The sequence below is a fragment of the Nomia melanderi genome, chromosome 3 (genome assembly GCF_051020985.1).
Source record: "Nomia melanderi isolate GNS246 chromosome 3, iyNomMela1, whole genome shotgun sequence".
NCBI classification, from domain to species: Eukaryota; Metazoa; Arthropoda; class Insecta; order Hymenoptera; family Halictidae; genus Nomia; species Nomia melanderi.
The window spans coordinates 2,969,319-2,995,752 of NC_135001.1; the positions used below are offsets into that span (position 1 = coordinate 2,969,319).

The following is a 26,434-nucleotide window of genomic DNA, read 5'->3' on the forward strand; positions in this document are numbered from 1 at the left end:
GTGTTTCAGAATCGATTCTTGGCTATTGTTGCTCGCGATGCGGCCGGCATTACGCCGTCCGGTACACTTTGGCGAGACACCAGAGGTATGAGTGCGGAGTAGAGAAGCAGTTCGTCTGCAGGACATGCTGCCGGCGTTTCAAACGGCTGGACATCATGAGGAGGCACCAGAAGCTGACCGGTCATCACTTGGCGCCTTACATCCGAGAAAGGTTTTCCAGGTCGCAGCTGCAGCTCTCAGGACACTCGAGAGAGAGCCGGTGTACGCAGGAGTGATCGATACTCCGTAGCCGCGTATTTCTCTCTTTCTCTCTTTGTCCTCGTGTACTTGCCCCTACTTCGTACCGCGAGAGCCGCTGACCGGAAAAGGAGAGAAAACCGCGCCGCGACGCCAAGTTACCGCGTGTTCCATTTTTCTAATTAAAATGTGGAATTTGTTGATCGATTCTCATGAATATTTATTCCTTCGCTCGTCCACCGTGTATTAAACATTTTTAGAGATACGGGCACATCTCAGGGGAAACTTTTATTGCGATTATTACGGGTTCCACGGGAAAAGTAGAGTCCTCGGAGCTTAGAAAGTTAGAAAGTAGCGTACGAGAGCTTGTCTTTTATTACAGTCGGTTGTTTTTCCCTTTCGCGATTTTGTTGGGGCATGTAACGCGGTTAAATCAGTATTGAATTGTACACGGTTTCGGTCGAGCGAAGGTAGAATACATATTGGCTTGCGTCGCCGGTCGCGCGGCCATCTTGTCGGAGCATGCGGAGCATCGAACATTTAGGCGGTAAATTTGAAATGCGTCGAAGTCAAAATGCGAATTCTGTAGTTCGACGAACAGCGAATATCTTTCTGTAGAGGTTTCACGAATGAGAATGTTTCAAAATTGTCTTTTTTTTCCTCATTATTTTTTGTATTCGAATCTTAGCATCACGCGTGAAATGAGCATTGTATAAGTCCAAAATTCAAAATTGTACCAAGCTACACGTAATTTCTCTCGAGAATAATCGGCGCAAAAATCGTTGACTGTTTGTAAAACAATCCTATAAGAGAGTTACGGTTCAAAGCATTGTTAAGAAATAAACGATCGTTTGTTGCAAAAAGACAACCAGGCATGTGTTCCAGTAAATGTTCACTCACTTCAGTTTCTTTTATTAAGGGTTCTCCGAGGCATTTACCGGATCGCGGGTAACATTCATTTGAAAAGTAACTGTTCATTCTCCGGTTTAATTTACTTCGTGTAATTAAGGAAATATTCTCTTTCAAATGCGCTTACCCGCGAGCCGTGGGAGTCATTCTCATCAGAATGTCCGATGCACTTGTGTTTACTCGTGAAAGAGGTATAATCAAGTCGTTTTCCTGAAAAAATTTGGAGGTATATCGTGTACGTGTCGATAAACTCCCCTAATTACTTCGCAATAGCCCTAACAAAGAGATTTCAAATCGGTTTCTCGAATTCTTTACGCTCGAACGTATATGGATTGGTCGTTGATGGAAGTTGTCGCCTCGGTCGAACGTTCCAGCTGTCGTCCATTGGAGTGGAGCATACGAAGAAGAACAATAAATCGAATTTTATCAAAAAAACCTTGTCTTTTATCATTCTACGAACCCCTTCCAATATCCCGCATTTCAGGCACAATCGCACATCAGGAACAATTGTCTCGCAAGAAACCGATCATCGTGTTTGCAAATTTCTTTAACGTTCCATGATTCAGAATAAACGTTGATTGGCGTACAGACACGCTTCTGAAAATCACGACTTCGATATTCAGTGTTCTTTGCAATCAGTCGTCGCCGTTATTAGTCAATTTTCCGTTCCGTATGTCTCACTTTCGTTTCAAAATATAAAAGCTTTCGAGCTTAAGTATCTACCGAACGTAGACCCGACATGAAAATTCTGTACATATAAACGTTTTATTCGTGCAAATCGATGTTTCTGTAACTGCGCGATGATCTTGTATTTCCTCACGCGTTCCGTTGGTATTTAGTTAAATCGATCGCTATTATTAAATCACTTGAGGCAAATTCTAATTAGCGCAGCATTGTCCTGACGAAGCGCAGTCACAAATATCGAAGCGGTTTTCTTAGGTCACGTCGCCTTGGAAGGGTTGGAAAAGCTGCGGGTTTGGTTTTTAGCGTCTCCGAACCGCAACTACACGAAGATCACAGCACAGGACCTGCGCTTGGATCGTCCAAGGAGCAACCGGACATCGTAGATCATAACTGTCCAGGCACGTTCGTTTTATCACTATCAAAAACAAAGTCGCGAATCTATTCTTTTCATCCTTTTCCTTTCTATGATCGTTTAATTTTCGATTAGAGGATAACGTTTGTTCCCATCGTATACGAACAACCATCTCTCATTTTCGCGAGCTCGATTAATTTTTCAAAATTACTCTTAGTCCCCGTTCTAACGAGTTTCTCCATTGTTCTTGCGATTCACGTTGTTCTCTTTTGAAACTGGTTCGGAAAGAGATCGAAGATCCAGGTAATCCGTTTTTAATTTCATAATTATACTCTAAAAGGAAAATAATAACAAAATCACTGATGTACATAATTGTATAGTTTTGTTGTCTATTTAATTTCCGATCATACACTTTTATTCAGTCCACGAGTCCTGTTGGAATTTTAGTTTTTATCTCCATTGTACTACGCGATACCAGCTTCAATTTCTGTGTACTAATTCTGTTTATGAACCATGACGCTCGTATATGCGACGAAGTCTCACCGAATCGAGAGCTGGTAGTTTCATTTAGCGGATCATTGGAACGAAATATAGTTTTGATGATGCACCGACCGTCGACACGCAAACACGTCTGACATTGTACTGCATGCTGGCTCATGGTTTGCCACGAATTTAAGCTTGAATCATTAATTGTAATGCGTAACCAAGTTCGATCGAGTTGAAATTAAAAAAGAAACGAATATAATGTTCGGGCGTTCGTTTTCCTTTTATCGTTTGGGTGAAGCATATAGAGTTCTTTTTCAGAGACGCGTGTTTAACTCTCGTTTACGAATTTTCGACATTCATGTTTCATGTGCTGGGTGAAACTATACAAGGAGGCATTTTTTACGTTGGGTTGAATTAATAAAGTATCACACGGGTGTAAAAATGGAGGAAACTAATAAAAAGCAATTCATTTTTGGAGCAGCATGTAAATAACAATGGCTCAGAATGAAGAAGACTGCGCGGATGTTTTGTAAGCCTTCTGTTGTTCTCTTTCCCAAATTTTATTCACAAGCGTGAGTCAAATTCTCTGCAAGCCTCAATATTACCCTTTTTATAAACCAAAGTAATTAACAAATCTTCAGATCATACAGAACAATATCTTGGAAAATCAATTTCGTTCTATTCCTTTAAAAGTTAGTCTGAGTTTCAGCTCACTAAAGTCTGTTCTCAAGTAACTAAATTGTCATTTCACAAGATTACTTCAGACAAAGTGTATATCACTTATTCGAAGCACGGAAACGTTCATCGAGCGCAGTCTTTTTCCCGAGCGAGCTTAAGCCTTGACCGTATATCGTCCACACGCTTGGCTCGAGCTTTCCCTTTTTCGTCGTTGTCGAGAAACCGAAACCCGCTTCGAAATTGTACTGTCCTGTACCACTTAACCCTTTGCGGACGAGGATTCTCGAGAATATTCAGATCCTCCATCAAGAATTCGATTATACGAGCCATTCACCTGTCAAACTGTTCAACTCCACAGAATATAAGCTACAAAACTCCAACTGCAATATATACGTGACGATCCGTTTAAGTATTTCACCATTAAATTCCGAATGAATTAACAAAGTGGAGTTAATCACTTTGAACAGTGAACGTCTCAAATTGTCGAACTCTACAGAAAAACCAAAGAAAAGGGAATATCTAGTCTCTTCTTACTCCAATAATCAACTTCTTCTGTTTACAAGTTTCTATTCCAGATACGAAAGTCTGATGAAACGACATTCGTCCACAAAGGGTTAATGAATTATCGTCGAGAGAAAGAGTGCGAGTGAAAGTGTGAGAAACAGCAAACACGGGGTAGTGTGCGTGCAATTGCTAGGGGAAAATAGAAAAATATAGAGAGAAAAGTTTCGGGAAAATGGAACGATAAGAGGCCACGCGCGGTCGACTGGGTGAAATTGGTTAAAAGAGAGAGGGATATCGGGGCGAACCCAGGAGAACCCATATGTAAAAAGCCTCCCTGTATGCTTACAGCGAGCCCCATGATGGAGGGTGTCTCTGCCAGCGAGCTGAGATTTCGGTGTGTCATGTGCGGACGCGGATATAGATCACGGTCCTCTCTGACGCGACACTCCAGGTACGAGTGCGGGGAACTCGGGTCCAGGTACACGTTCGCCTGCACCCTCTGCGGGAAGTGTTTCTGCCGGCCGGATCACCTAAAGCAGCACATCCTCAATATTCACGGCGCATCGATCGCTAAATAGCTTCCGCCGTTCGCGAACGCGTCCGGCCGAGGGATGTTCGCCGGTCTCGATGTTCAAGAAGCCTCTTCGGCGGTCCTTTCGCCGGGCACTTTTCTGTTTCTCATGTTTTTCTTAACCCTTTCAGCCCTACCCGGAGAATTCGTTCGTCGTGGACTGCACATTAGAGGGTTGTCTTCGGACGGACAGTAGCTTAGGGTCTGATAGAAAATGCAATTTTATCCGGAACAAATTGTTTGGATGGACTTAAAATATTAGTTGGAGTATTGGGGATATTTCGGAACACTTGTGAATTTCGTTTATTTGCTTTTTTATTGTAGAGGTGTGGAAAGTTGAAAATACTTTTAGACATCTTTAACTTTGTTGCCTTGTAGAGTCAAATGCGGAGGAGCTTGGAAATTTGATTTTAAAAATGTGAATGTCTCTTGACTTGTATTTTGGGGAGAAGTGTTATGTTGCAATTGGTAGGATTGGCTTTTTCTCTATAATATAGGATTTATTTTTCGGCTGGGAAATCGATGACGATGAAGTAAATCTTAGTCTCAGACTTTGGTCGCGAAATGAATCGCGAGGCAAGGGTTTAACAGAATCTTGTTACTTGTATATAAACCACTTTGGAGATATATTATTTGTTATTTCTTTACAAGATTGCATGTCTTTTGCTACTGTTTTATAAGAAGTATTTATAACAATTTACCCATCACGATGTTTCTCCTCAAGAATTGCATTTCGTGTTCAACCACAAGCTAGTGTCTTACTTCTTGAGTTTCTATTGGTATCTATTGTCATTGATTAATTTTAATTATCAAGCATTCGTCGTGTGCCTTAAAGCTGAAAGGGTTAACGGGCCAACCCTTCGAGGCAGAATGTCCGTTTCTGTCGGAAAGGAAGAGTTGAATTAACTTATTTGTATCGTATCATGTGGGCCCTTGCAAGTAGATGATGTAACTGGTGTAGAGGTCTAAAGTCACGGCTTACGAGGTAAGCATTTGTTTAGATTATTGTTATCTTTCCTATTTTTCTTTCTTTCTTTTTTTTTTTAATCATTAGATAGTTGTTTTTTCCTTCACCCCGAAGATTACTTCTTCCTTTTTAATTGTTGTATGTAATACTCCCGTGACTATTGTTTCCTTCTTAGCTGTTGTTATCCAAAGGAATACCAAAGGGAATCTTCGATATAGGATTTAAAATCGTACGTACAAACGCGTCAGTTGTTTACTATATTATTATTATTATTATTATTATTATTATTATTATTATTATTATTATTATTATTATTATTATTATTATTATTATTAACAACATCATCATCATTATCATTATCATTATTATTATTACTCGGGAACGAGTTTCTGTGTCGAACGAACGCGAATCGTGGAGTTGCTATATTTCGTGTGACACTTTTTCGTTTTTCTTTCTCTTTTTTTCTGTTATATCTATCATTCGATCGATTGTATATACGAAAAGAGGTGCCAAAAACATTTCTCCTTTCGGTTAACGCGTCGCTTCGAAAACGTTGCCTGACGAATTCGAATCGTTGTTGGCGGTACAGCGGCGATCGTTCCTAACGCATATTCTGCACGTTGCATTTAAGGAGATATGGGTTTCGTTCGCTAAATTTGTACCCTCGAAGAAGGCCTGTGTATCTATTCGTGTTAATGGATAAGGGAATTGGCGTATGTCTCGCGTGTACATACGAACTGCCAAATAATTTGATCACGAATGCCAAATGAATAATATTCCTATTTTTGTAGTTTAACGCAATATAATATATTATATAAGTTATTCTGTACAATTCAACGATCGTGCGTGTGCGCAACGATGGTGTGTGCGTGTGACAATTGTATATACGTATTAGACTGTCTCGCAAGCTGTGATCCATTTACCAAGTTACAAGTTCTTCCAAAGTAGAACGTGATCGGAGACAAGAAAAGAAAAGAAACAAATCATTTTTACGTCTTCTATACTATGCTACGGACTGCGGGACACTTTCTATATTCACTTGCTACCCGCGTGACCGCGAAATTTCGCGAACCCATCGGATGGGGGCGAATATTTTTCGAATAGCTCTATTAAAATACGTACGAGGCCGATCGGCAATCTTTATCGCAAGTTACAGAATGTTATTTTTTTAGTCGCGATACGATGCGCATAAAAGAGAGATATATATTTCTATGTAAGAGAGGTCAATTCGATATGTCGATTTTACACAACGATGAGACCAAAGGTATATCGTTATCGTTGAGCAATAAAACTGTGTAAGCAACCGTTGCTCATTCGACACTGAAAATATTTATCGAATGTAAATAAAAAGAATCTTTAAAGAAATCTTTCTGCTTGTGTCCTCCATCTTTATTGCCACTTGCAGTTTGGAAACCAAAGGAGCTGAACACGAAGACCACAACCTGCTTAATTCGTCAATGATGTTCGACGAGTATATTCTTCCTCGTTTATCTTCAGTTACACCTGCAAATAAACAGTTTTAAAATGAAATTCCACTGTCAATCATTTCAACAGAACTACGAATTCGTTTCGCCAAGGTATAAGACGCAGTTCACGCAGCTTCCACGAGAAATGACACGAGCTACTGCGACGTTATTTCATTTCCGTCTAATTTGACAGTATTTTCTTACACAACAGATAAAGCTATTCTCCAGTTGATTCATTTGTTCTAACAAAAGAAACATATCCTGCGTTTTACAAAAATTTAAATGTTTACAGCGGAAGTTAATAGATCTCCTCACATGTCGAGTATACTCGTCGTTAAACAAGAATTCTTTATTCTTTCGTGACGAGTATGCGTGTCAAACACCGCTAAAGGATTAAAAAGGGGCAGTAGGCAATCGCTGTTTCATCAAGGTAAGATTCCAAACAGGACTAAGAAAATTTAATTTCCCTTAGTATCAATTATCAAGCTTCTAGCAATCGGAAAGTAAACTAGAGCTTCATTTCTTCGAGTCCGAAATGTACTTTCATGAATTGATATCAAATTAGCGTAATCACAGGTATCCGTAGTCGTTTAACCGAAGAATCGATTCGCTTTCTAAAGCATCGCTGAAGATCTACCATATAAATCTGTATATGTACATCAAGTTCTAGTGGCCTAGGAGTAAACATAGAGAACAGCTTAATTCGTTCCTCCCAGGATTAAGATAAAAGATAAGTATGTCTTCTCGATCTGCACTTTACCTTCTCCAAATCGATTTCTAGGACAGAGTATTGACGTAGACAGTTTCAGTGAGAAGGGTAGCCAAGGTATCACATGTTCTGGTACATCAAGTGGTCGCTTGTGTGTTACAGCGCCTCGGGACCAGCAGTGGGGCGATTCCGTCTTCAGATGTCACTTCTGCGATTCTCCTTACACGACACGAGGCCACCTGAAGCGTCACCTGACCATCGGATGCTTTCTGGATCCGGCGTTTCGAATCGAGGAAAGTCACTCGTTGAGCAAGATCAATGGGAGGCGTACTGCGACCAAGGTCGCGCCTGTGAATTACATTTGCCCAAAGTGCTTGAAGGAGTACAAGAGCAAGCAGACGCTGAGAGCCCACATGCAGCATGTGTGCGGCTGCGAGATGAGGTTTCGCTGCCCTCACTGCGATCTCAGGAGCAAATACAAGCCGAGTATTTACAAGCACATACAACGCAAGCACAAGGATATGGAGCTAACCGTGCTCGAAGATGTAGATGTATAATTTTCATCGTTCGATTCGATCGTTCCTTTCGTGCAATTTTTAACTCCTTAACCCGCTAGCTACTATTGGCGCCCAAAAGGCGTTTGAAACATTTAGTTTCGGTGTACTGTTGGCGTCCGTGAAATGTTATTTGTTATACCTGCAGCAAAGCTCGCTTAGGTCTGACGTAAGTGAATTTTAATTCGACAATTACATCTTACGTTAGTCACATATCATAGAAATGTGATTATTTTAGATTGGTTTAATCCAGTTTAATCCAGTGTTTTGATGGTTTCAATACACTTCCTTAGAAATACGCGTTGACGCAATATTCCGCCGTAGCCAAAGGGTTAATGTTAACCATGATGTTCATATGCTTTATAGATCATAGTTATTAAGTGTACCGTTCATAAGTATTCGAACGATATCGATATTTTACTGGTGTTACGTATCGTATTATTACGATTGCAATATAATGTTGAAATTGTTTACAGTGACGATAGAATAGATTTTTAAAGAATTTTCTATTAATGTTTAGAATATAAAGAACAATATATACGATGTATCGCTTTTTTAGTTATCATTTCTTGTAATCGACTCAAATAGACGAATAATGGTGGACGATTGTGCGTGCCGCATTTATTAACTAACTTATCATATAGATACCCACTGTATCATTCATGATGCAATATACTTTCCTGAACGATCGGTGAACCAATAAATATATCACTGATTTGAATGAATGTCCTTTTTACCCATCGTTTTCCTGTATCGCTGTATCGTCAATTATCAGGGAAAGAGAGAGCCTGTTCACATGTAATCTTGCTAATAAGGTAGTCGTGATTTTTTTTGTTGGTTACCATGATGATAATATACAATCTTCGGACCCCGGAGTATAATACATATGCAATTGAGGTAATTAATGTAATCGCTTCTTTTATGGAAATTTTTATAGGTGCACTGGTCAAGGTATGAATATATATGTGCCGATTAAAGTGATCCTTACGCGCGATCGGATAAAAGCATTTGATATTCATATTGATTTATTTGTTATCGATGAATGGTAGAATCGTATATGCTAATGTGAGGTTGTATAAAATTGATGATGAACGTGGAAGAGACAATCCGTGTAAACGTGTCACGCGATTAATGTCGTAGAGTCAGATTTTACAAGAAATCGTTGAAAAGCTACCCTTAAAGAGGCAACTGAAGAGTATACAGCAAAGTTTGTACTATTGAAAATATTTTTTTACTGCTCGTAGATCAACGAATTCAATCTGAATACACTCAATCGAGGTCTCTGAAAAGAGAGAATTCCACGAGAATCGAGTGGCTTTGTCTTCGGGCGGCGCATCGTTCGAATGGAACTTAAAGGAATGTCTGTTTCGCTTTTGTTTCAGGCAAACGTTTTAAGAAGGAGATGGAGACGAATTACGCGGAAGAAAAGTTTGTCCCGTCGGACGTGTTCAAATTTCCGAGTTCCCAAGATAGCGAGCCGATTAATTATTACACGTGCACCTCTTGCGGCAAACGGTTCGTTTGCTACCGCACGTTGAAGTCACACAAAGCGAATGACTGCGGCAAGGTGTACACGTGTCCGGGTTGCGGCAAATTCTACACATACCGGGCGAGCTTCTGCCGCCATAGAAAGAAATGTTTGCGTTGTAAACCTGGAGAACACCATGTTTTCCACTTTCCTCGTGATATCTAGCCTGCATTTATTTTCAAGGAACCTTTCGAAAGGAGCTTAAATATTATCGTCATTAACCATGTAATTAACTATACTCATTTAAGTTCTAGTATCTATAATATAGAAACGGAATCTGTGATTGGACACTCATTCCAGGTACCGCTGGGTTTTGAAGTCTCGCAATCGTCGACTCTTTATGTTCTTGTCATTTATAGTATTATCGAATACCGGACGAACTGCATTATAGATTTTGAACTACCGGTTTTTGCATTTCTTGTGTTTGTCACCACGACTGGATCTCGTGTGAGCAATTATCATTGTGAATCGTCGTACTGTGGTTTATCAGTTCCAAAGAAAATATCATTTCGTTTTTAAAGATCTTATTGATCACAGTATCCACCGTAGTTCGAATAATTATAAACATCACTTATGAACGAATTTGTTACCATCAAATAAAAATATTTTAATCATACTCCACGTCCTACCTCAGCATTTCATTTATCAATACGGTTTAGTGGTGAGAAATCCTCAGCAATAAACATCTCACTGTTAACATTTTCGGGTATGAACCACGCTCACCTTTCATAAACTACCCTATCTGGCTAACACTGTAGCCAACATCATAACTCTCCCATAAAATAACCTATAATAACATTCCTAAGTAATAATTCTAACAAATTTCATGTAAACAGAATCTTTCCAAAGTACAACTCAGAATCTTTTCATACCCAAACGCCTGAACACTGAGAACGGCAGGATGTCGGGTTCTGATAGGCCCAAATATCGGAGGGGCGAGTAAGATAGAGGGTATCACGGCGCAGCATTGATAGATGGTTCGATCATGTTGCAGAGAGCGAGCAGGGAGGTGATTCGGCAGTGGCGGAGTCGCAGGACGGGACGCGTAGCTACAGCTGCAAGTGTTGCGGGAAGAGTTTCATCAGTGCCAGCTTTTTGCAGGCCCACTGGAACTACCGGTGCTATCTGAACCCGGAGTCACAGTTGTATAAGACCGGTAAGGTTGGCCGGTTCGCGTGCAACGTCTGCGGGGCGAATTACTCGCGGCACAACGACCTGATGTGGCACGTGCGCCACGAGTGTGGCAAGCTGCAGAGATGCACGCACTGCGGTAAAACTTTCCTGCACCGGACCAGCCTCTACAATCACAAGACCCGTTACTGCCCGTTCCGGCGGATAGTCGACAAACTGACCGCTAAAAGCAACGATCTCGCCGCGTCCTTGAAGATCGACTCGTCCATGAAGAATGAAATCGTTTTGGACCCCATGGATTTTTAAAACCCCTTACTCCTGCGCTCTCGTCCTCTTGTCGGTTGGTCATACGGGCTAAATATCTTCGCTTATCGGTGAACGGAATCACAATCGTAATTTTCGTCGGTTCGTGGATTGACCTTACAAATAATCGATTGAAACATGCCCTGCAGGATACACGGAGGATGCGGGGAACAATGAAAAGTAAGACTGCGATGTGACTTCGGTTAGAGGTTGACGATACCCTACACGGTGAATGTGAAGTCTGCGAGCAGGTGTAGGTATAGAATGTTATGTGCCGGATGAGTTGTGAGAAGTAGGATCCTTGATTGTCTTTGTTAGGATGGGAGGTAGAAGGAAGGTTTTAGGAAATTAAACGTTCTTGAATTTGTTGTTTGGAGCTTTTTTCTCAAGGTTTTTTGAAGGTCATCAATGTTTTCTTTTAATGTCACTATGTACTTTGAACTTAGTGGGGTTATACCTGATGTGGGAATAAAACTAACGACGTACTGCAGTATGATATTGGAGTGATCTTGGACTTAGGAAACATGGGTTCTGAGATTCGAAGTATGATCATCGATAGGCTGATTAGGAACTGTTAAATTTTTATTATCGGAATTGATACTGTTTTCTTTTCTAATAAAGATGTTCGGGTATCCTGTTTCTCGAGACTCTTCCTGTACAAGCTTTACGTTATTTTGTACACATATGACGATTTTCCTTGTGGAAAGTATGTGTATGTTCAGCATTTAGACTGTTGAAGTTTATGAAGCTGTGAGAACTATAAGAGTATGTTACATATGTATGATAACCATGAGAATTGTTATCCAGTAGGCTCTTTTTTCACCGTTCTTAAGATAAGTGATCCTTGTCGATGAATTTAATTGCCAACGCAAATGCATTTAAGTATGTATTTATCGTTAACGCACAGAATCGCGACAACGACCCCGTGTTCTTTTACGTTCAGCTTTTCTCCGCGTTTTTGTTACCGACCAGATCGATAATATCCAACGGCGTTATACATAATCCACGTTATCTTCTATAATCTTGTAGCTTTTGTACACACCGAATAAAAGACTTTTTACAATATTCTAGCCCGGACCTTCTCCATGATTTTTTAATAAATTTCAATAAATCTGTGCATCCTCTTCCCAATGTTCTTATTCCGCAAACATTGCAACTCCAAAGAAATCTACTTTCTTTCCTTGGTAAAGAAACAAAATCAAGTTCGACTGTCGCCTGTTTGAGAAAGATAGCCTCCAAATACCTACACGCCTAGATTAGTTCAACACAGAGGAATGCTAAATCGAGAGCCGCGCTGTCATGTGCCTCTGTTTTTAATTCGTTGTTCTTGATCCGGTGTTTCAGGGTCGGTGATCGATTACCCGGGCCCGGACCCGTCAAAACGGAAGTACGTGTGCGAGTTTTGTCGCAAGCCGTTCACGCATTTGAGGTTTCTGAGCAAGCATCGTAATAATTATTGCTACTTTAACCCGTGTTCGATGTTTTACAAGACGAAGGCGTCGAGGCCGTACATCTGCATCCTATGCGGGGCCAGTTACAGTAAACAGTCGTCTCTGAAGTCGCATATACGGTTCGACTGCGGGAAAACGCAGAAATGCGACTGGTGCGGGAAAACGTTCTTGCACAGCAGCAGCTTGCGCAAACACAAGGTTCAATGCTGTCTGGTCGAGAACGAGTAAAGAGAACCGTTCGATCCGATCCATCGAACGAGGAAGACTGGTCGTACGGAACGAACATGGTGGCCGCCATATTGTCGCTACGTCTCCCGCTTAACACTTTGAGTGCCAAGCGCAACATTTGGGCAATGAGAAAGTATGTTCAGTTCTTCACCCGTTATATATGACAAAAACATTGTAGCAAAAAATGGGTTGTGGGAGGTGAAAGTAGAAGTTTCACACTTTGTTATGAACCCAGATAGAATGTTGTGCGAGTTCTTATTACGAAGTTGCAGAAGTTCACAGGTCCACGATTTTGTTATTACAATATAGTGATTCTTTAATTTTGTGGAGTACTGTGTATTCCGTGAGTTGAAAAATCGAGGTTTTATTATTGCATTCAATGCGTGTACAAGAAAAATATAAATGAGTAAATTCGTATTTTGTAAAGTTCGAGTAAATGAGGCACAACGCGGTACTCAAAGTGTTAATCCATCAAGAAATCTCTGTCGCGCGCTTTCTTTCCTTCATTTTCATTCTCTTTCGTTTCTTTTCTACTCTGCTCACCGTCGTGCTGAATCGCGCGTATCGCTGCAATTGTATTTCATAGGGCGTAAGACAGACAGCCAGGTCTGAATGTATAGAAATAAAGGTACTATTGGACGCTGTCTTTTCCCGTTCTTAACCCGCTCACGCAAAATCCTCGATGCTGACCTAATGCACGAAACCGTTTAACCCTTCGCCTTATGATTTCTTCTGCAACTATCCTCTTTGAAGCTGCATTATACGTGGTAATTAACTAGGCAAGACAGAATTCTACGATCATTGTAAGCCTGTTTCCTATAAAGACGAACTGTTCCCAGGAGAAACATAATATCTACCCCCGACTTGAAAGAAAAAAGCAATACTTAGATTTGTTAGATTCAGTTTCAACGCTTCGTCACGTATCCTGCTTGACGTTATAAGGCAAGGGGTTAATCATTGATCGAAAGTGTGGATCGTTCGTCGCTATCGGGCCGTTTAGATGCTCCGTGGGACACCTGTATCCTCGTCCCCTATTTCTTGTTTAAGAACAAAGTTCCGGGTATCAAGCGTTCGCGCGCTTTACCGAGTAATCCGCGTGAAAATACCGGGCGGTCAGCTCCGTAACCGTTCCTTTACCGCCGGGTTGGAGCGCGACTGATATATTGCTGGTTAATAATGTTGCAGAGCAACTAGCGGACGACACGAAAAGAAAGTACAATTGCAAATACTGTGGCAAGGGTTTCACCCTGTCCGGCCACTTGAGGAGCCACCAGAAGAGCTTCTGCTATTGGAACCCCAGGTCGACCTGCCACCAGTTGCAAAAGAGCAGACCGTACTCCTGCGGTCAGTGCGGTGCCTGTTACTCGAAACAGTCTCACCTGATCTTCCACGTGAGGCACGACTGCGGTAGGACGCAGAAGTGTCCCGTTTGCGGGAAAACGTTCCTCCACAGCAGCAGCCTGAGGAAACACCGGCAACGGCCCCCTTGTAGCTTTCAGACCCGCTAGTACGATATCGGCGCGCACGTAAGATACGCGGGGCTTTCGAAAAGTTCTCGAAAAATGTGAATGAGAAGACAACGAATTGAATTAGGCGCTTTTTTTCTAACGTATGTTTCATTTAAGTTAAATATTAGTACTCCATAAAAGAAATCTCAACGAGTTCACGAACGTATCAGTTAATTGTAAATATATGGTATTCTATTTACGGAAAATGACGATTTTCTGGGAACTCTTTGAATGCCCCTTGTACATTCGGAGAGTACGGAAGCGACAGCCATGTTGGCCGTGTAAAGAGTCAAGAGAGGAAGGATCTGTCTGTGGGCTGGGCGTATGGATACTTAGGTCGAATACATTATTGATAATAAGATGTAATTGAGAGATTATTCATAGTCTAAAGAATTTATTGCTCTTTGTTTCGATTAGTTTGCCCTTATCTGAGATGTTCCGAGATCGTTTAGAAATGCGGTTTAAGAAGATTTGAAACTGAAGGATAATAGGCTTGCGGATTTCAACGGGAAGCTACAAATGTGATAGAATATGTTGTGATTTTTATATTGTAAAATAGTTTGTTCTGTTTAAGTTTTCAATGGAAGATTATCAGTTAACGCCAACAAGGCTATACCAGCTTCAGTGTTACGTTTTAGAATGGAATATAACCTTATGTTTTCTTTGCGAAGTTTGAAGGTTATTCTGGAGCGCGACATCCTCTTCCCTGTTTCTCCAAGGAAGAAGTGTCACTGTGCAGTGTATTTCAATTGTCAGTCGTTTAACTGTTCGATAGATTCGAAATCGTAACTCGTTTCGCGTTCACGATTAAGAACCACGGACCAAGTAACTTCGATTCTTTCGTGAGATTCCAGCCAAATATAACAAAGATTCCTAACACGACTCGATCTTCATTAACCTTTACCATCCCTCAACCAATGATTCCATTCAGTTCGTTCTCTGATGCGGTGCTTGGTATTTTCAGATTCCAACCCAGCGATACTCTCGGACGCCCATCGAAACGTACCCCACGGGAAAAGAGAACCAATCAAGGGATCATCAAACTCCGTCATCACGAAGCGTTCATTCCACCGATGTGTATTAACATATTCATCGATAATAAAACGAGAATCACTAATACCAAGTCCCTGCGTCTTCTCCTTTCGCCGTTCTTGCATGAATTTGAAACGACTACAATGGGTTGCCCTGGGTTTTCCGTGCGCTCTTCATCTATGTCTCCGTTTCGTAACCATCTTCCAATCCCGCTGCGTTTACGGTGCATCGCTAATGGCAAAAACTAATTTTCTGTTGTTCCAGGAGTGGCGAGGAAACGGGTGACCGTTTCGTGTGCCCGAACCTCAGGCTCGGGGGTTCGATCGACGTTCTTGAAGGAGACGAGCCCAGTGATCGTGCCACGCCACCTGAGAACTTCAACCCCGGAGCTGGACGAGCGAATAGTGAACACCCATGTGGAGAACAGGAAAATGGCGGACATTCAAGTAGTCAACAAGCAAATGGTCAAGAGAAGAATGGCGGACATTCACGTAAAGGACAAACGAATGGTCAAAAGAGAAATGGCGGACCACCATGTGGTCGACAAGCGAGTGGAGAATAGACAAGTGGTGGACAAGCGGACAGGGGACAGGCGAGTTGATGATCAGCGCAAGAGGAGGCGCAGATCAAACAGCAGCAAGTCTGACAGCGGCTCCTCAACTTGCAGCGAGTGGATGGACATAAAGAATACGAACCAGTACAAGCAATATCACATCTGCAAGTATTGCAACAAAGAGTTCAGAAAAGGGAACGTCCTAGCTGTACACGTGAAAAACAATTGTTTAAAAAATCCAGCGGCAACGTGCAACATGCAGGATATGTCTCGACCATATGTCTGCAAGGTTTGCGGGTGCCGCTTCGGCAAAAGGAAAGCGTTGAGCTACCATGAAAGGCACGTTTGTCAGAAATCGATCACCTGCCATATCTGCAACACGAAGTTATCCGGATCAACCGCGATCGCGCGGCATATTGTTCGCTGCAAAGAGAAAATGGCCTACCAGCAGCGCAGAGGTCACAAGGACAATTATCCGGCCATGTTCGTCCACTCGCAGATGATCTCCTCGAGCTCGGACGACAACGAATAAATCTATTTCGCGGTTCTTCGCGGGTCGCTTTTTAAATTATCGATGATGCGTTCGGTGTTACTGCGGTTTTTCTGATTTTCTTTTCGGTAGAAGTTCACTTGCACTCGATACAGCCATTTCATTGTTTATGATTCAGTAGGGAAAGAAAGGAAATTCTACGTTCATTCTGTTCGTTTGTTTTAAAGCATCTCAGTTGATGATGGAAAAATAATAATTAATTTAAGGTTGAAAAATGAGGTTTGTGTTTGTTAAATTCTTAGCCGGACTAGATTTAGCAAGGCAAAGTGTTAATTGGTAATTGGAGCGGAATGGAAATTTCTAGATGAGTTAGGGATATATTGATGGGAATAATATCGGTATTCTTTCTTATCGAGGAAGAACCTGGAGATTTGTATTGTTTTGCCATTATGTTGCGGATATGCTATTGAAATATTTTTTTCGATAAATCGATAAAATCGATGTACTGTGGGAATGTTTTACTATTTTTTAATATTATTTTAAAAATATTGTCTTAAGTTTCCTTTTTATGTCTTTAAGGGTTTGGTCTAATTGGCATACTTAAATCATGGGAAAATATAATTTTTTATATAATAGTATAAAGTTTAAAACTATTTAAACGAAATAGTCACGAAATTTCTTTTGTTATACGTGAAATTATGTAATTAGTATTAGTGGGTTTATTACTTCTAAGAATAACTGTCTTTGATTCATACTGGTATTGAGCAAGCTTGGTTTCAACGAATTCTTGTGGATGATTTTAAAAGTGACCCCCGCATCTTCATATCTAATTATTTCGTTACCGACTGTTTCATTAAAAAAGTCATACTGATGGATTTTGAAGTCGTTACCAAATACCATAAGAAGTATTATTAACTTTTGCCAGTTTCGTTCAGTATTTTGCATTACTGCGATTATTTATTTACACAATACGATCTTACGATTATTTTTCTACCGATTCATTTTGTATTTTATATTATTTCGTATTTTTTTACCTTCATACATGTTAACGCTCAGAGATTGTAGCGTTGACTGTGCAACATCGTACAGGAACGTGAAAACATAATACACGTATTTTGTATACCAATAATTTGTTCTACTTTTAACAGACATTTCCAATAGTTTACCAGTTCTAGTTTTTGCATAGAATCCTTCTCGAACATTTTTTAGGATGCCGTGATCCGCTCGAAGAAATTCACTGTCAATTTCCGACCATCTTCCTGACGTGATTCATTACTAGTATTTAACAAAGTTTTTAACAAATGTACTAAACAATAGTAACGGTAATTAGTTATCCGTATTATCTTATAATTCTAAGAATATATGTAGCATTTATTAAGATAAGTAAACGTGTGTTAATGAAATAATGTGAATATTCAAGTTAATTCGAGTGAAAATATATCATCAATTATCAACCGAGAATTTTGTTAGACGCAGACTGTTTTATGAAACGATCAAACCCCAAACACGACAACGCGACCACAACGAACTCGATAATCACTGTCAGCTGCGACCGATTAAACGATCAAATGCTCATTATAAACCCAACATCACCGAGTTCCTAGAATATTCATGTGACACGTTAACATTAATATTCATTAAAAGCGCCCCATTATCCAAATATTAACTACTCTATTCGTAGAACGTCAACTGTGCGCGTGAGCTGTTCAAACGCCAGCAATGATTCTATCCGTATGCTAGTGGCGGTGAAAGTGTACGAATGACTTCAGTCGATCGGAAATGATGCAGAAGGGTACCATATAATATCTTCTGTATCGTTCCGATATTCCTGGACACCTACAGCTTACCAATAAAAACTATATCTCGAAGACAAGACTCTTGACTTCTTTAGTCCACGATAGGACCTGAAGTGCCAAGCATCCGGGGTAACAAATACAACTACTCCTTACCATTCACAAACCACCGACATCTAAACTCATTGTACCGCTTAGGTAGACCACTGACAAAGTGTTAGACCCTCGAAGCGGTCGGTTTCAGACACAAAAATCTCCAGACCTAACCCAGTCCCGTCCGGCGGCGATAGCGGTCCCGAAGTAGCTCTCTTCGTCGTTAGATGATCGAAGCATGGATGACAATAGTCCGCCGGTCACGGTCTGCTGACACTAACTACCATAAAAAATTCGATTCTTTTTCTAGATACGATGTACGGCCGGATACACTATCGGCAGGACATTGGCGGTCCATTGCGGCGGGAACCGTACCGAACGGCGAGGAGCGAGGACGAGATGAAGGAGGATGCATATGCGTACATGGAGCACGGCGCCGCGTGCCGGCAGGAGCCGATGCTATCCGAGATGAGAGCGCTCTGGCCGGACAGCGTGCACGTGCAAAACCCAACGCCCAGGAAAAAGTTCTATTGCCCCAGGTGCAACAGCGGTTACACCAGGCTCTCCGACATGAAAACCCATTGCCACTTCCAGTGCGGCAAGGAGCCGCGTTACCAGTGCCCGTACTGCAACAAGAAGGCGAAATTCTCGTCGAACATGTACGTCCATGTGCGGAGGATGCATAAGGATGAGAAGCTGCAGATCATCGACTTGTATAAACAGCTGTCGAGGGGTCGCTGTTAGAATCGAGAACTACCCGGGGAACGGGGACTGATTGAACGACTCATTTTAACTGTTACGCAGCGGTTCGAATTGAAGCAGTGATAAGAACTAAGGATATCTGTAAATGTTGTGGGCGTATTGGTTTTGATTTCTATCGGTTTCGGTTTCGGTTCTACGAAATCGATGTTACGTCGATCCCGCACGTAGAAGATGATTGTAATCAATATAGACTTGTGAATGATTGTAGAATATAGAATCGATATGATATCGGATCTGAAGGACCGAAATGTAAACTGTATAAACCAGAATCGGTACGTTTGTGACAGTTGCGGATACCTTTCTCAGTTTTTCTAACTGTTTTAGGGACTAAAACTGATAAAATTATTTTCGACCATTGAAGAAGACGAGAAAGAGAGAGAAGAAAATGGTCAACGCGAGCGATACATATCTTAAGTTTGTTTAGCAACTTACTATCCGATGGAGGTACCATTAGAGCGTGCATGACTTACGAGGATCGTCGCCTAATCGCCCTCGATTTTCATGAAACCTTTTACGTTCGTAGTACAGACTTAAATACTGAATACGTGGTTCTTTTTATCGAAGACACGAGTTTCAGCGTGGGTGTTAGTTTTCGTAAGCTCGAATCTTTATTAATGGAAACATACGTATCCTTAATTTCGGTCTCTCCTGCGGAACCGCAGGTTCCATTAAAATCAGGGTGACTGGCATTCCTCACTTCGAACGACGAGATACCACCTATCATTGTATAAAAAAGCTAGCCGAGGGATTTTTGTAATCGATTCAGAGATCGGTTTATCTTGTCAGACCACGTGTTACCCACGAATGGCCCGAATAAAGGCATTTCGACGCAGCTCGCCGCCTCCCAACAAGTTCCCTTCTCACGTATTGTTTTGCGTTCGCTTTTACTTCGCATGACTTGAAACGATCGTTCGAGCGGATTCGAGTTCTCTCTCGTGACGGGAGACGTTCCCTCCGCGGAATGGAAAGAAAGTGTCGCACGAAGCATCTGGGTCCGTTTCATTCGCTTAAATAACCGCACAGTATTAAACAATAATCCTTCTTTTGAACCTAAAGTGAAACGAATAAAAGCATTCGCTACCTCATCGAATTTGCCGTTAATACTTTCAAAAATAAGTATCAAAATTGCTTTGTCATGTGAAGAATATTTAGCGACCCCTCGTCCAATGAAAGTAAAAACGAGAAATCATACGAGCGGTCTTTTAAGTGCCATGAAATGTTCCACGTTCTCCTTTTCGCTCGATCTTCCCCTATTGACCGTCCATTTGATGTTTGCAGGTGTGAAACGATTCGCTGCGTCCAGGCTGTTGCTGACCGTGGGCCAGCGCAACAGACTTTACAGGACTTTCGTACCGAACAGTACCAGCAAGTATCCTTGCAGCAATTGCACGAGTGTTTTCAGGCAGAAACGGAGCCTGCTCACACACCTGAGATACGAGTGCGGGCAACCACCACGGTTCAAGTGCCCCTACTGCGACCTGATCTCGAAGAAGACGTCTAACATACAGAAACACATCCGGCGGAAACACGAGGGCAGCGTGGTCTACGTGCAGGACATCTATCGATTGACGAATCGGCCGATTTAAGCGTTTATCTGAACGGTGCCGGTCACGCAGACGTTTTTAATCGCAGTTCTCTGCCGCTTCGTGACCGAACGATACTTGACACATCGCCGAGCAGTTGTTAACACGTGCGCGACCTTTGAATCAAACCTTTTTCCTATTCAAATCTGTCACGGTTTGGTCGTTTCAGTGAAGATCTCATGCTCGCAGAGTCCAATGGCTTTATTTTTCAACAAACTTTCCAGAATAAAGCTGGACGGCTGTAGTCGTCATTTGCTTTTCAGAACTTTATACATCTATTTACTAAGAATATGGGAGGACTGTCGCCGTCATTTCAGTCAACGTGTTAACGCTTCGACTGCCATACGTATTCACACTCCTGGGCGATTAATTCCACTTTCCGAATGTGTATGAAGTGTAGTGCCAAAGTACCTGTTCGACGTTTGAACGTGCGTGTAATCTTCTCTAGTTTCTGTTTCGTGAACTGAATTTCTGTTTGGCAAAGAAGTTATTCCAGACGTACGGATTCAGTTGAATTGTGATAAAGTGACTCTTCAATTTCTGTTTTATTCAATAAACGACATCGATTTTACAGGGTTTTATCAATGCCAGGTCTTTCCGACGAACGATCGCGTGATGAATTTTCTTCCGCGAATCATGCTTCCTTATTGATCGAACTATGCAACATCGATCGACTGTTTCCCGATTCGCCAGTTATAAAATTGTTTTGGTTTAGTTTTATTTTGTCGTTGACACGGTACTTCCTGTATTTGGTTCGCAGCTCATTTTCATCGCTACTCTGGAACTGCTAACTGCACGTATTCACTCCTTAAAATATTCAAACCTTTCTTTAATCACTCGTGAAACAGTGGTACCATCATACTTGTCGCATACTAAACTTCATTTCAACGACAAATAAAACGTCACGATTGGAAGACATTCTTCTAACATATCATTTTCCGTTTTCAGGTACCAAATTGGTTAGAGGTGCACTCGAACTATCGCCTTCGAATATGTTCACCGCTATCCTTAAGGATACTGACCTCGCCATAAGTTTGTTAGCAAAATCAAGCTATAGATCGAGGCGAAACTGGGCGTAGAACTTACAGAATTGAAGAAGAAAGAGCTCCGTCTACTCATGAAGTATTTAAGAAAGATATATGACAGTGCAAAGAAAAAGGAAAAGACTGCTGATCCGAAGGATCTGAAGATGAAGAGCAAAATGAAGTGGAAAGACAGGATCTAAAGTAAAGTACACTTATAAATGAGAACACAAATGGCATAAAATACGGCCTAGAGAAACCAAGAGCTACACCGGAAAATGATAGCTCTAAAAAGAAAGGAACGAAGAGGTTTAGCAATGGCAATAGTTTTTTTTCAATCTGTAATACTGTGCCCCGAACTTGCTGCTCTTTTTGGTGTGAAGCAAATGTGCAAAATCTGCGAAAGGTCCAAAGTATCATTACAGAAAGGAACCCTTACGATCCCAGGAATAAGCAGTTGTGTATTTGCAAGTGTAGAAAATAACATAGGTATATATTTGGTGCAAGGTATGCAATAATTTTGAGCCCCAAGTTTCGATGCGCGAGGGAACAAAAATTCGTATTGAACTTCAATTAACACGACCGCTGGCTTAATTTAGGTTGAAGAATCACGAGGACGAAATTGATTAGAAACGTTCAAACGGAAGAAAGAACAAAGAACTACGCGGAGTATAGCTAAAAGGAAGTCGCGTGTACTTACACGGAAGTAGAAATTGCAATAAAAAGTTTGTTTTCTAAAGGAAAGGATGTGCGGTGCGTAGTCGTTTATTCCGTGAATGTATTTGTGGATATCAGTAAAAAGTATTGCATCCATTTCTGTTCTTTCTCAAATCCAGTATACATGGTCTTACGAATAAAGATGTTTCACGAAAGAAAATCTGCATGTCTCGTTGCCCCGTGTGCCCCTCGGTTCTCGACTAATTCTCTAACACTTAACTCTAACTATCGACGCTTCCGAACGCGCGTTAGTCTGATCGGCAGGACTATTAGCTCGCGTAACAACGATCTTTATGCTTTCAGCTTCCAGGTGGATCGTTGCGGACATGAAGGAATTCAACGGTCGAATGTTTCCATGTCCGAATTGCCCGGGCTCTTTCACCAAAAAGAAAGGCCTCAGGGAACATTTGATCTACCAATGCGGCCAACCGCCGAGATACCAATGCCCGTATTGCACGTACTGTACGAGATTGATATCGAACGTATACAAACACGTGCGCCGAAGGCATTTCGGCGAAACAGTGTGGTGTATCGATCTGAAACGCGAACCGAAGCTATAATATATAGTCTATAATATACAGGTTAACGACAACATGTGTACGACCCACTGATGTTTCGATCCGTTGACGTTTAAGAGGACCATCCCAACCAACATTGAAATAAACACGATTTTTTTAAAGATTTCTGTTTTATTTTCTTCCAAAGAGAACGGACTCGAGCGTGCAGAGACCCATCATCATACTTGTGTCGTTTCTTTGCGAGTCATTCGAGTTGGTTTCGATATCGGTTTTCTTTCTTTCTTTTTTTTTAAGGACGGGGAGACTTGTGATAGCTCTTTTGCAATCGTTTCTTTTGCTTCCAGACCAGCCGTTCCCCTTCGACCGTCTTGTTGGCGAACGGGACGGGTCCGCCGGCTTCGCGTATCAACTCGTACAGAACGTCAAGTTCCCGTGTCCGAATTGCAGCAGCGTGTTCAACCGGAAGAACAACCTGCAGAAACACCTGAAGTACGAGTGCGGCCAGTTGCCCAGGTTTAAGTGTCCTTACTGCGAGTACAGGTCGAAGAAAACGTCGAACGTACGGGCGCACGTGCGTTGCATCCACTTTGGATCCATCGTCCACGTGATCGATCTGAACGCTAGCCACTGTTAACAGCCCTCGACGCGGGGTCGTTCCATTCAGCGAGAAGTCTGTCGAGATCTGTGTCGACGAGCAGTTTCTCCTTGACGGCGATTTAGACGTTCAAAGGATCCACGGACCTGGATTCGGAACAATTCACGTCAGTGCTAACCAGAATCAAAGGGTCTCTGAATTCGTCGTTTCGATGACGAGAAGATCTCTTGTCATTAAGTTTCTCGTTTTTACCGAAGTTAAGAGTTCATTTTCATTTCTGGAAAACGGGCGCGCCGAAAAAAGGAGCAGTGAAACTAAATAGTAAGAACAATGGATAGCTTGTGAATTCTTAGCGAGCATATTGTATAATAAACGGAGGGGTAGCAAGCGATATGGGGGCCAGCGATTGGACAATTCTGAAGGCGAATTTCCACATACGTTTGTACAGAGACTAAATAAAACTTTGATCCTTTTTAAACTACCAACATGAATATGTTCCTAATAGCGTTGTCAGTTTCATCCCTGTGACCCCAGCTCCCATATTGGTTCATAGATTGTTAATAGATGCTCTATCTCTTTCACGTATCAAATCAGGCAGTACTCTCTTACTATATGGTACTCGTTGCGGCCTAACGAGAAACACTTAATATCAGTCACGTATAACGTAGAATTAAAGATTAAATTAAATGTAATATTCATCGATGTAGAATATTCTGTGACAAGGAAATAAAACTGCAAATAACACTGAACAGTCGCTTGAGATGGAAGATTAAAACATTCGACGAGAATACTTTCATCGAAATTTCGATTCCCTTTTGCCTCGCGTTCATCGATTCAATTTCCTGTCTACGATTGGTTTTTATTACGCATTCTATACATCTAGCAAGAGAGTACCGCGAATCACAGCTAGCTGGAACGCATTGTTCGTAGCGAGATGGCGGACTCTGACGAGTTACCACCATTTTCTTGCAGATCTGCAACACCTGGGCGGCTTCAAGATACCGTGCGCCGCGGTGCCGCGTGGCCCAGAGCTGCAGGACCGCAACGGGGGTAGGTTCCCCTGTCCGAAGTGTCCGAGCAGCTTCAACCGGAAGAACAATCTCTACTCGCACCTGAAGTTCGAGTGCGGCCAGCTGCCGAGGTTCGGCTGCCCGTACTGCGATTACGCTTCGAAGAAGTCGTCGAACATACGGGCGCACGTGCGCAGGAAACATTACGGCTACAAAGTCAGCGTGATCGACGTGTCACGAAACAGTTACGGGTCCACATCGAACGTCGAAGATCACACCACCGCGAAGATCACGCAGGCATTTTGAACGGCCGGCCACAGAGCCACTGTCCCGTGTCCCCGCGATCCCTCCAAACACGGCCGAACTAGATCAGCTTTAGACCCATGAACGAGAAAGCTCGGATCCCACGCACGCGCACCGAACGGCCTGTTCCCGCGCGAATGTGGCCCTCGCACGTGTTGGTTCAATAAAGCAAAAAAATCCAGCTGTCAATGTCGTCAGTGAGCTTTTACCTTTATTTCATCCTACTCGGAAGATAATATACATCCCTCACAGTCCACCGGAACTCGTTGATCACTCACGCGTGCACCCCCTAACTCTCCGATACGCGGACACATATTCTACCCCTGGAACGATCGACAGCCTCGAAGAAGGTTTGCAACCCCGGACGGGTTTACTCAGTCCGTCAGCTTCAGAATTCTTAATAATCTCTCTAGCCTGTCTTTTTACTCGGGATACGCAGGGTGTACGAAAGCCTCTGACATGGGTGTCGTGTGTTTGATTCTGTTCCAGGCTTGAATTACTGCGTCTACGCAGGCGTGCCCTCCTCCCAGAATTACGTTCTCCAACATGGGACCTCCGCCGTCCCTATGGTCCCCCCCACAGATACCTCGAGAACAATCGCTCGGAAGTTCCCTTGTTCGAACTGCTCCAGTGTGTTCAGCCGGAAGGGCGGTCTGACCTATCATCAGAAGTTCGAGTGCGGTCAGAAGCCGCGGTTCAACTGTCCGTACTGCACCTATCGCGCGCGACACATCTCGAACGCGCGGCGACACGTGCGCAAGTGCCATCCCGGAAGAGAGGTGTACACCGTCGATCTCTGTCAGCTGATGCAGAACGTTTGAAAACCGACCACGCGAATCACGGGCGCGACCGCGTTCTCCTACCCTGAAGATGCGCTCTGCGCTGCAAGACTGCGACCCGGAAGATTCCTGCTGCGATGGCGCGATGGGACGCGGAGGCATCGTCCACGTAACTCACTGTCCCTCGAAGAGTTGCTGAAGTCAACAGGAAGAACGGTAGAGATCGAATGCTAGAGGATTCTAACCTTCGAAACACCTGAAGTTTCGTAGGAGGATCACTGTAATTCACGGTAGCCCGTACTAGATACTGAGCTAGTTAATTTTTCGTTAGTCTAGTTTAATTTTGAATTAAGCTAGCAGCGGTACGCGTGACGTTTTAATGGTTGTAACTGAGGTAATGTTAGAAGAATGATGTGTGGGAAATTTACTAGTAGATTTGTGTTTTGATGATAATACATCTTTTTGTTCTATACACACTATCAAGAATAATTTGCCGAGAACGCATTGTGAGATTTTAGATTATTAAAAGATTACTTAGCTAATGCGGGTTACAGTGAGTTAAGTGACCCGAATTTAGAATAGGTCAAGGTTAGGGTCCCCGAGACTGACATTTCTCGAGGGAAGACTGCTCGAATCGTACATTACGAATGAACCGTTCACGTTCGGAGCAGCAAGTTGAAAACTTAATTAATCTAAGTCACTCGAAATGTCTGACGTTTATTGTACACATTGCTGCTCAAAAGTATGATAAATTTGTATAAATCTCGGCAAATCTTTCGAAGTCCATGAATTCAAAACTGATTTGATGATACAAAAGGGAGATAATACAATGCAATAAAGTGTTACTTCATTTTGTTCTATCTGAAACTTTTGAGTGGAGGTGGTGTACGTATATGTATCTCATGACTACCATCATCA

The 26,434-nt window shown here is 42.2% G+C and overlaps 1 protein-coding gene across 49 annotated transcripts in view; it reads left to right on the forward strand.

The window, feature by feature from the left end:
* LOC116434039 (uncharacterized) overlaps nt 1-26,434 on the forward strand; it is a 117,219-nt gene that overhangs the window by 19,455 nt on the left and 71,330 nt on the right. Inside the window, exon 7 of one of the 49 annotated variants that reach the window (XR_012998257.1) lies at nt 25,227-25,732. The exons of 33 other annotated variants lie outside the window; for them this stretch is intronic. Coding sequence is in view for 15 of the 16 variants with exons in the window: in XM_031992765.2 (XP_031848625.1) it covers nt 15,563-16,383 (821 nt within the window). In the remaining variant the exon portion in view is untranslated. Of the gene's footprint in view, nt 1-4,198; nt 7,072-7,725; nt 8,743-9,499; nt 9,826-10,639; nt 12,150-12,423; nt 12,774-13,943; nt 14,339-15,562; nt 18,186-20,267; nt 21,432-22,614; nt 22,991-23,173; nt 23,884-24,396; nt 25,181-25,226; nt 25,733-26,434 lie in introns of those variants that run through there. 15 more of the 49 variants (XM_076366077.1, XM_076366095.1, XM_076366103.1 and 12 more) reach the window with 15 other exon arrangements.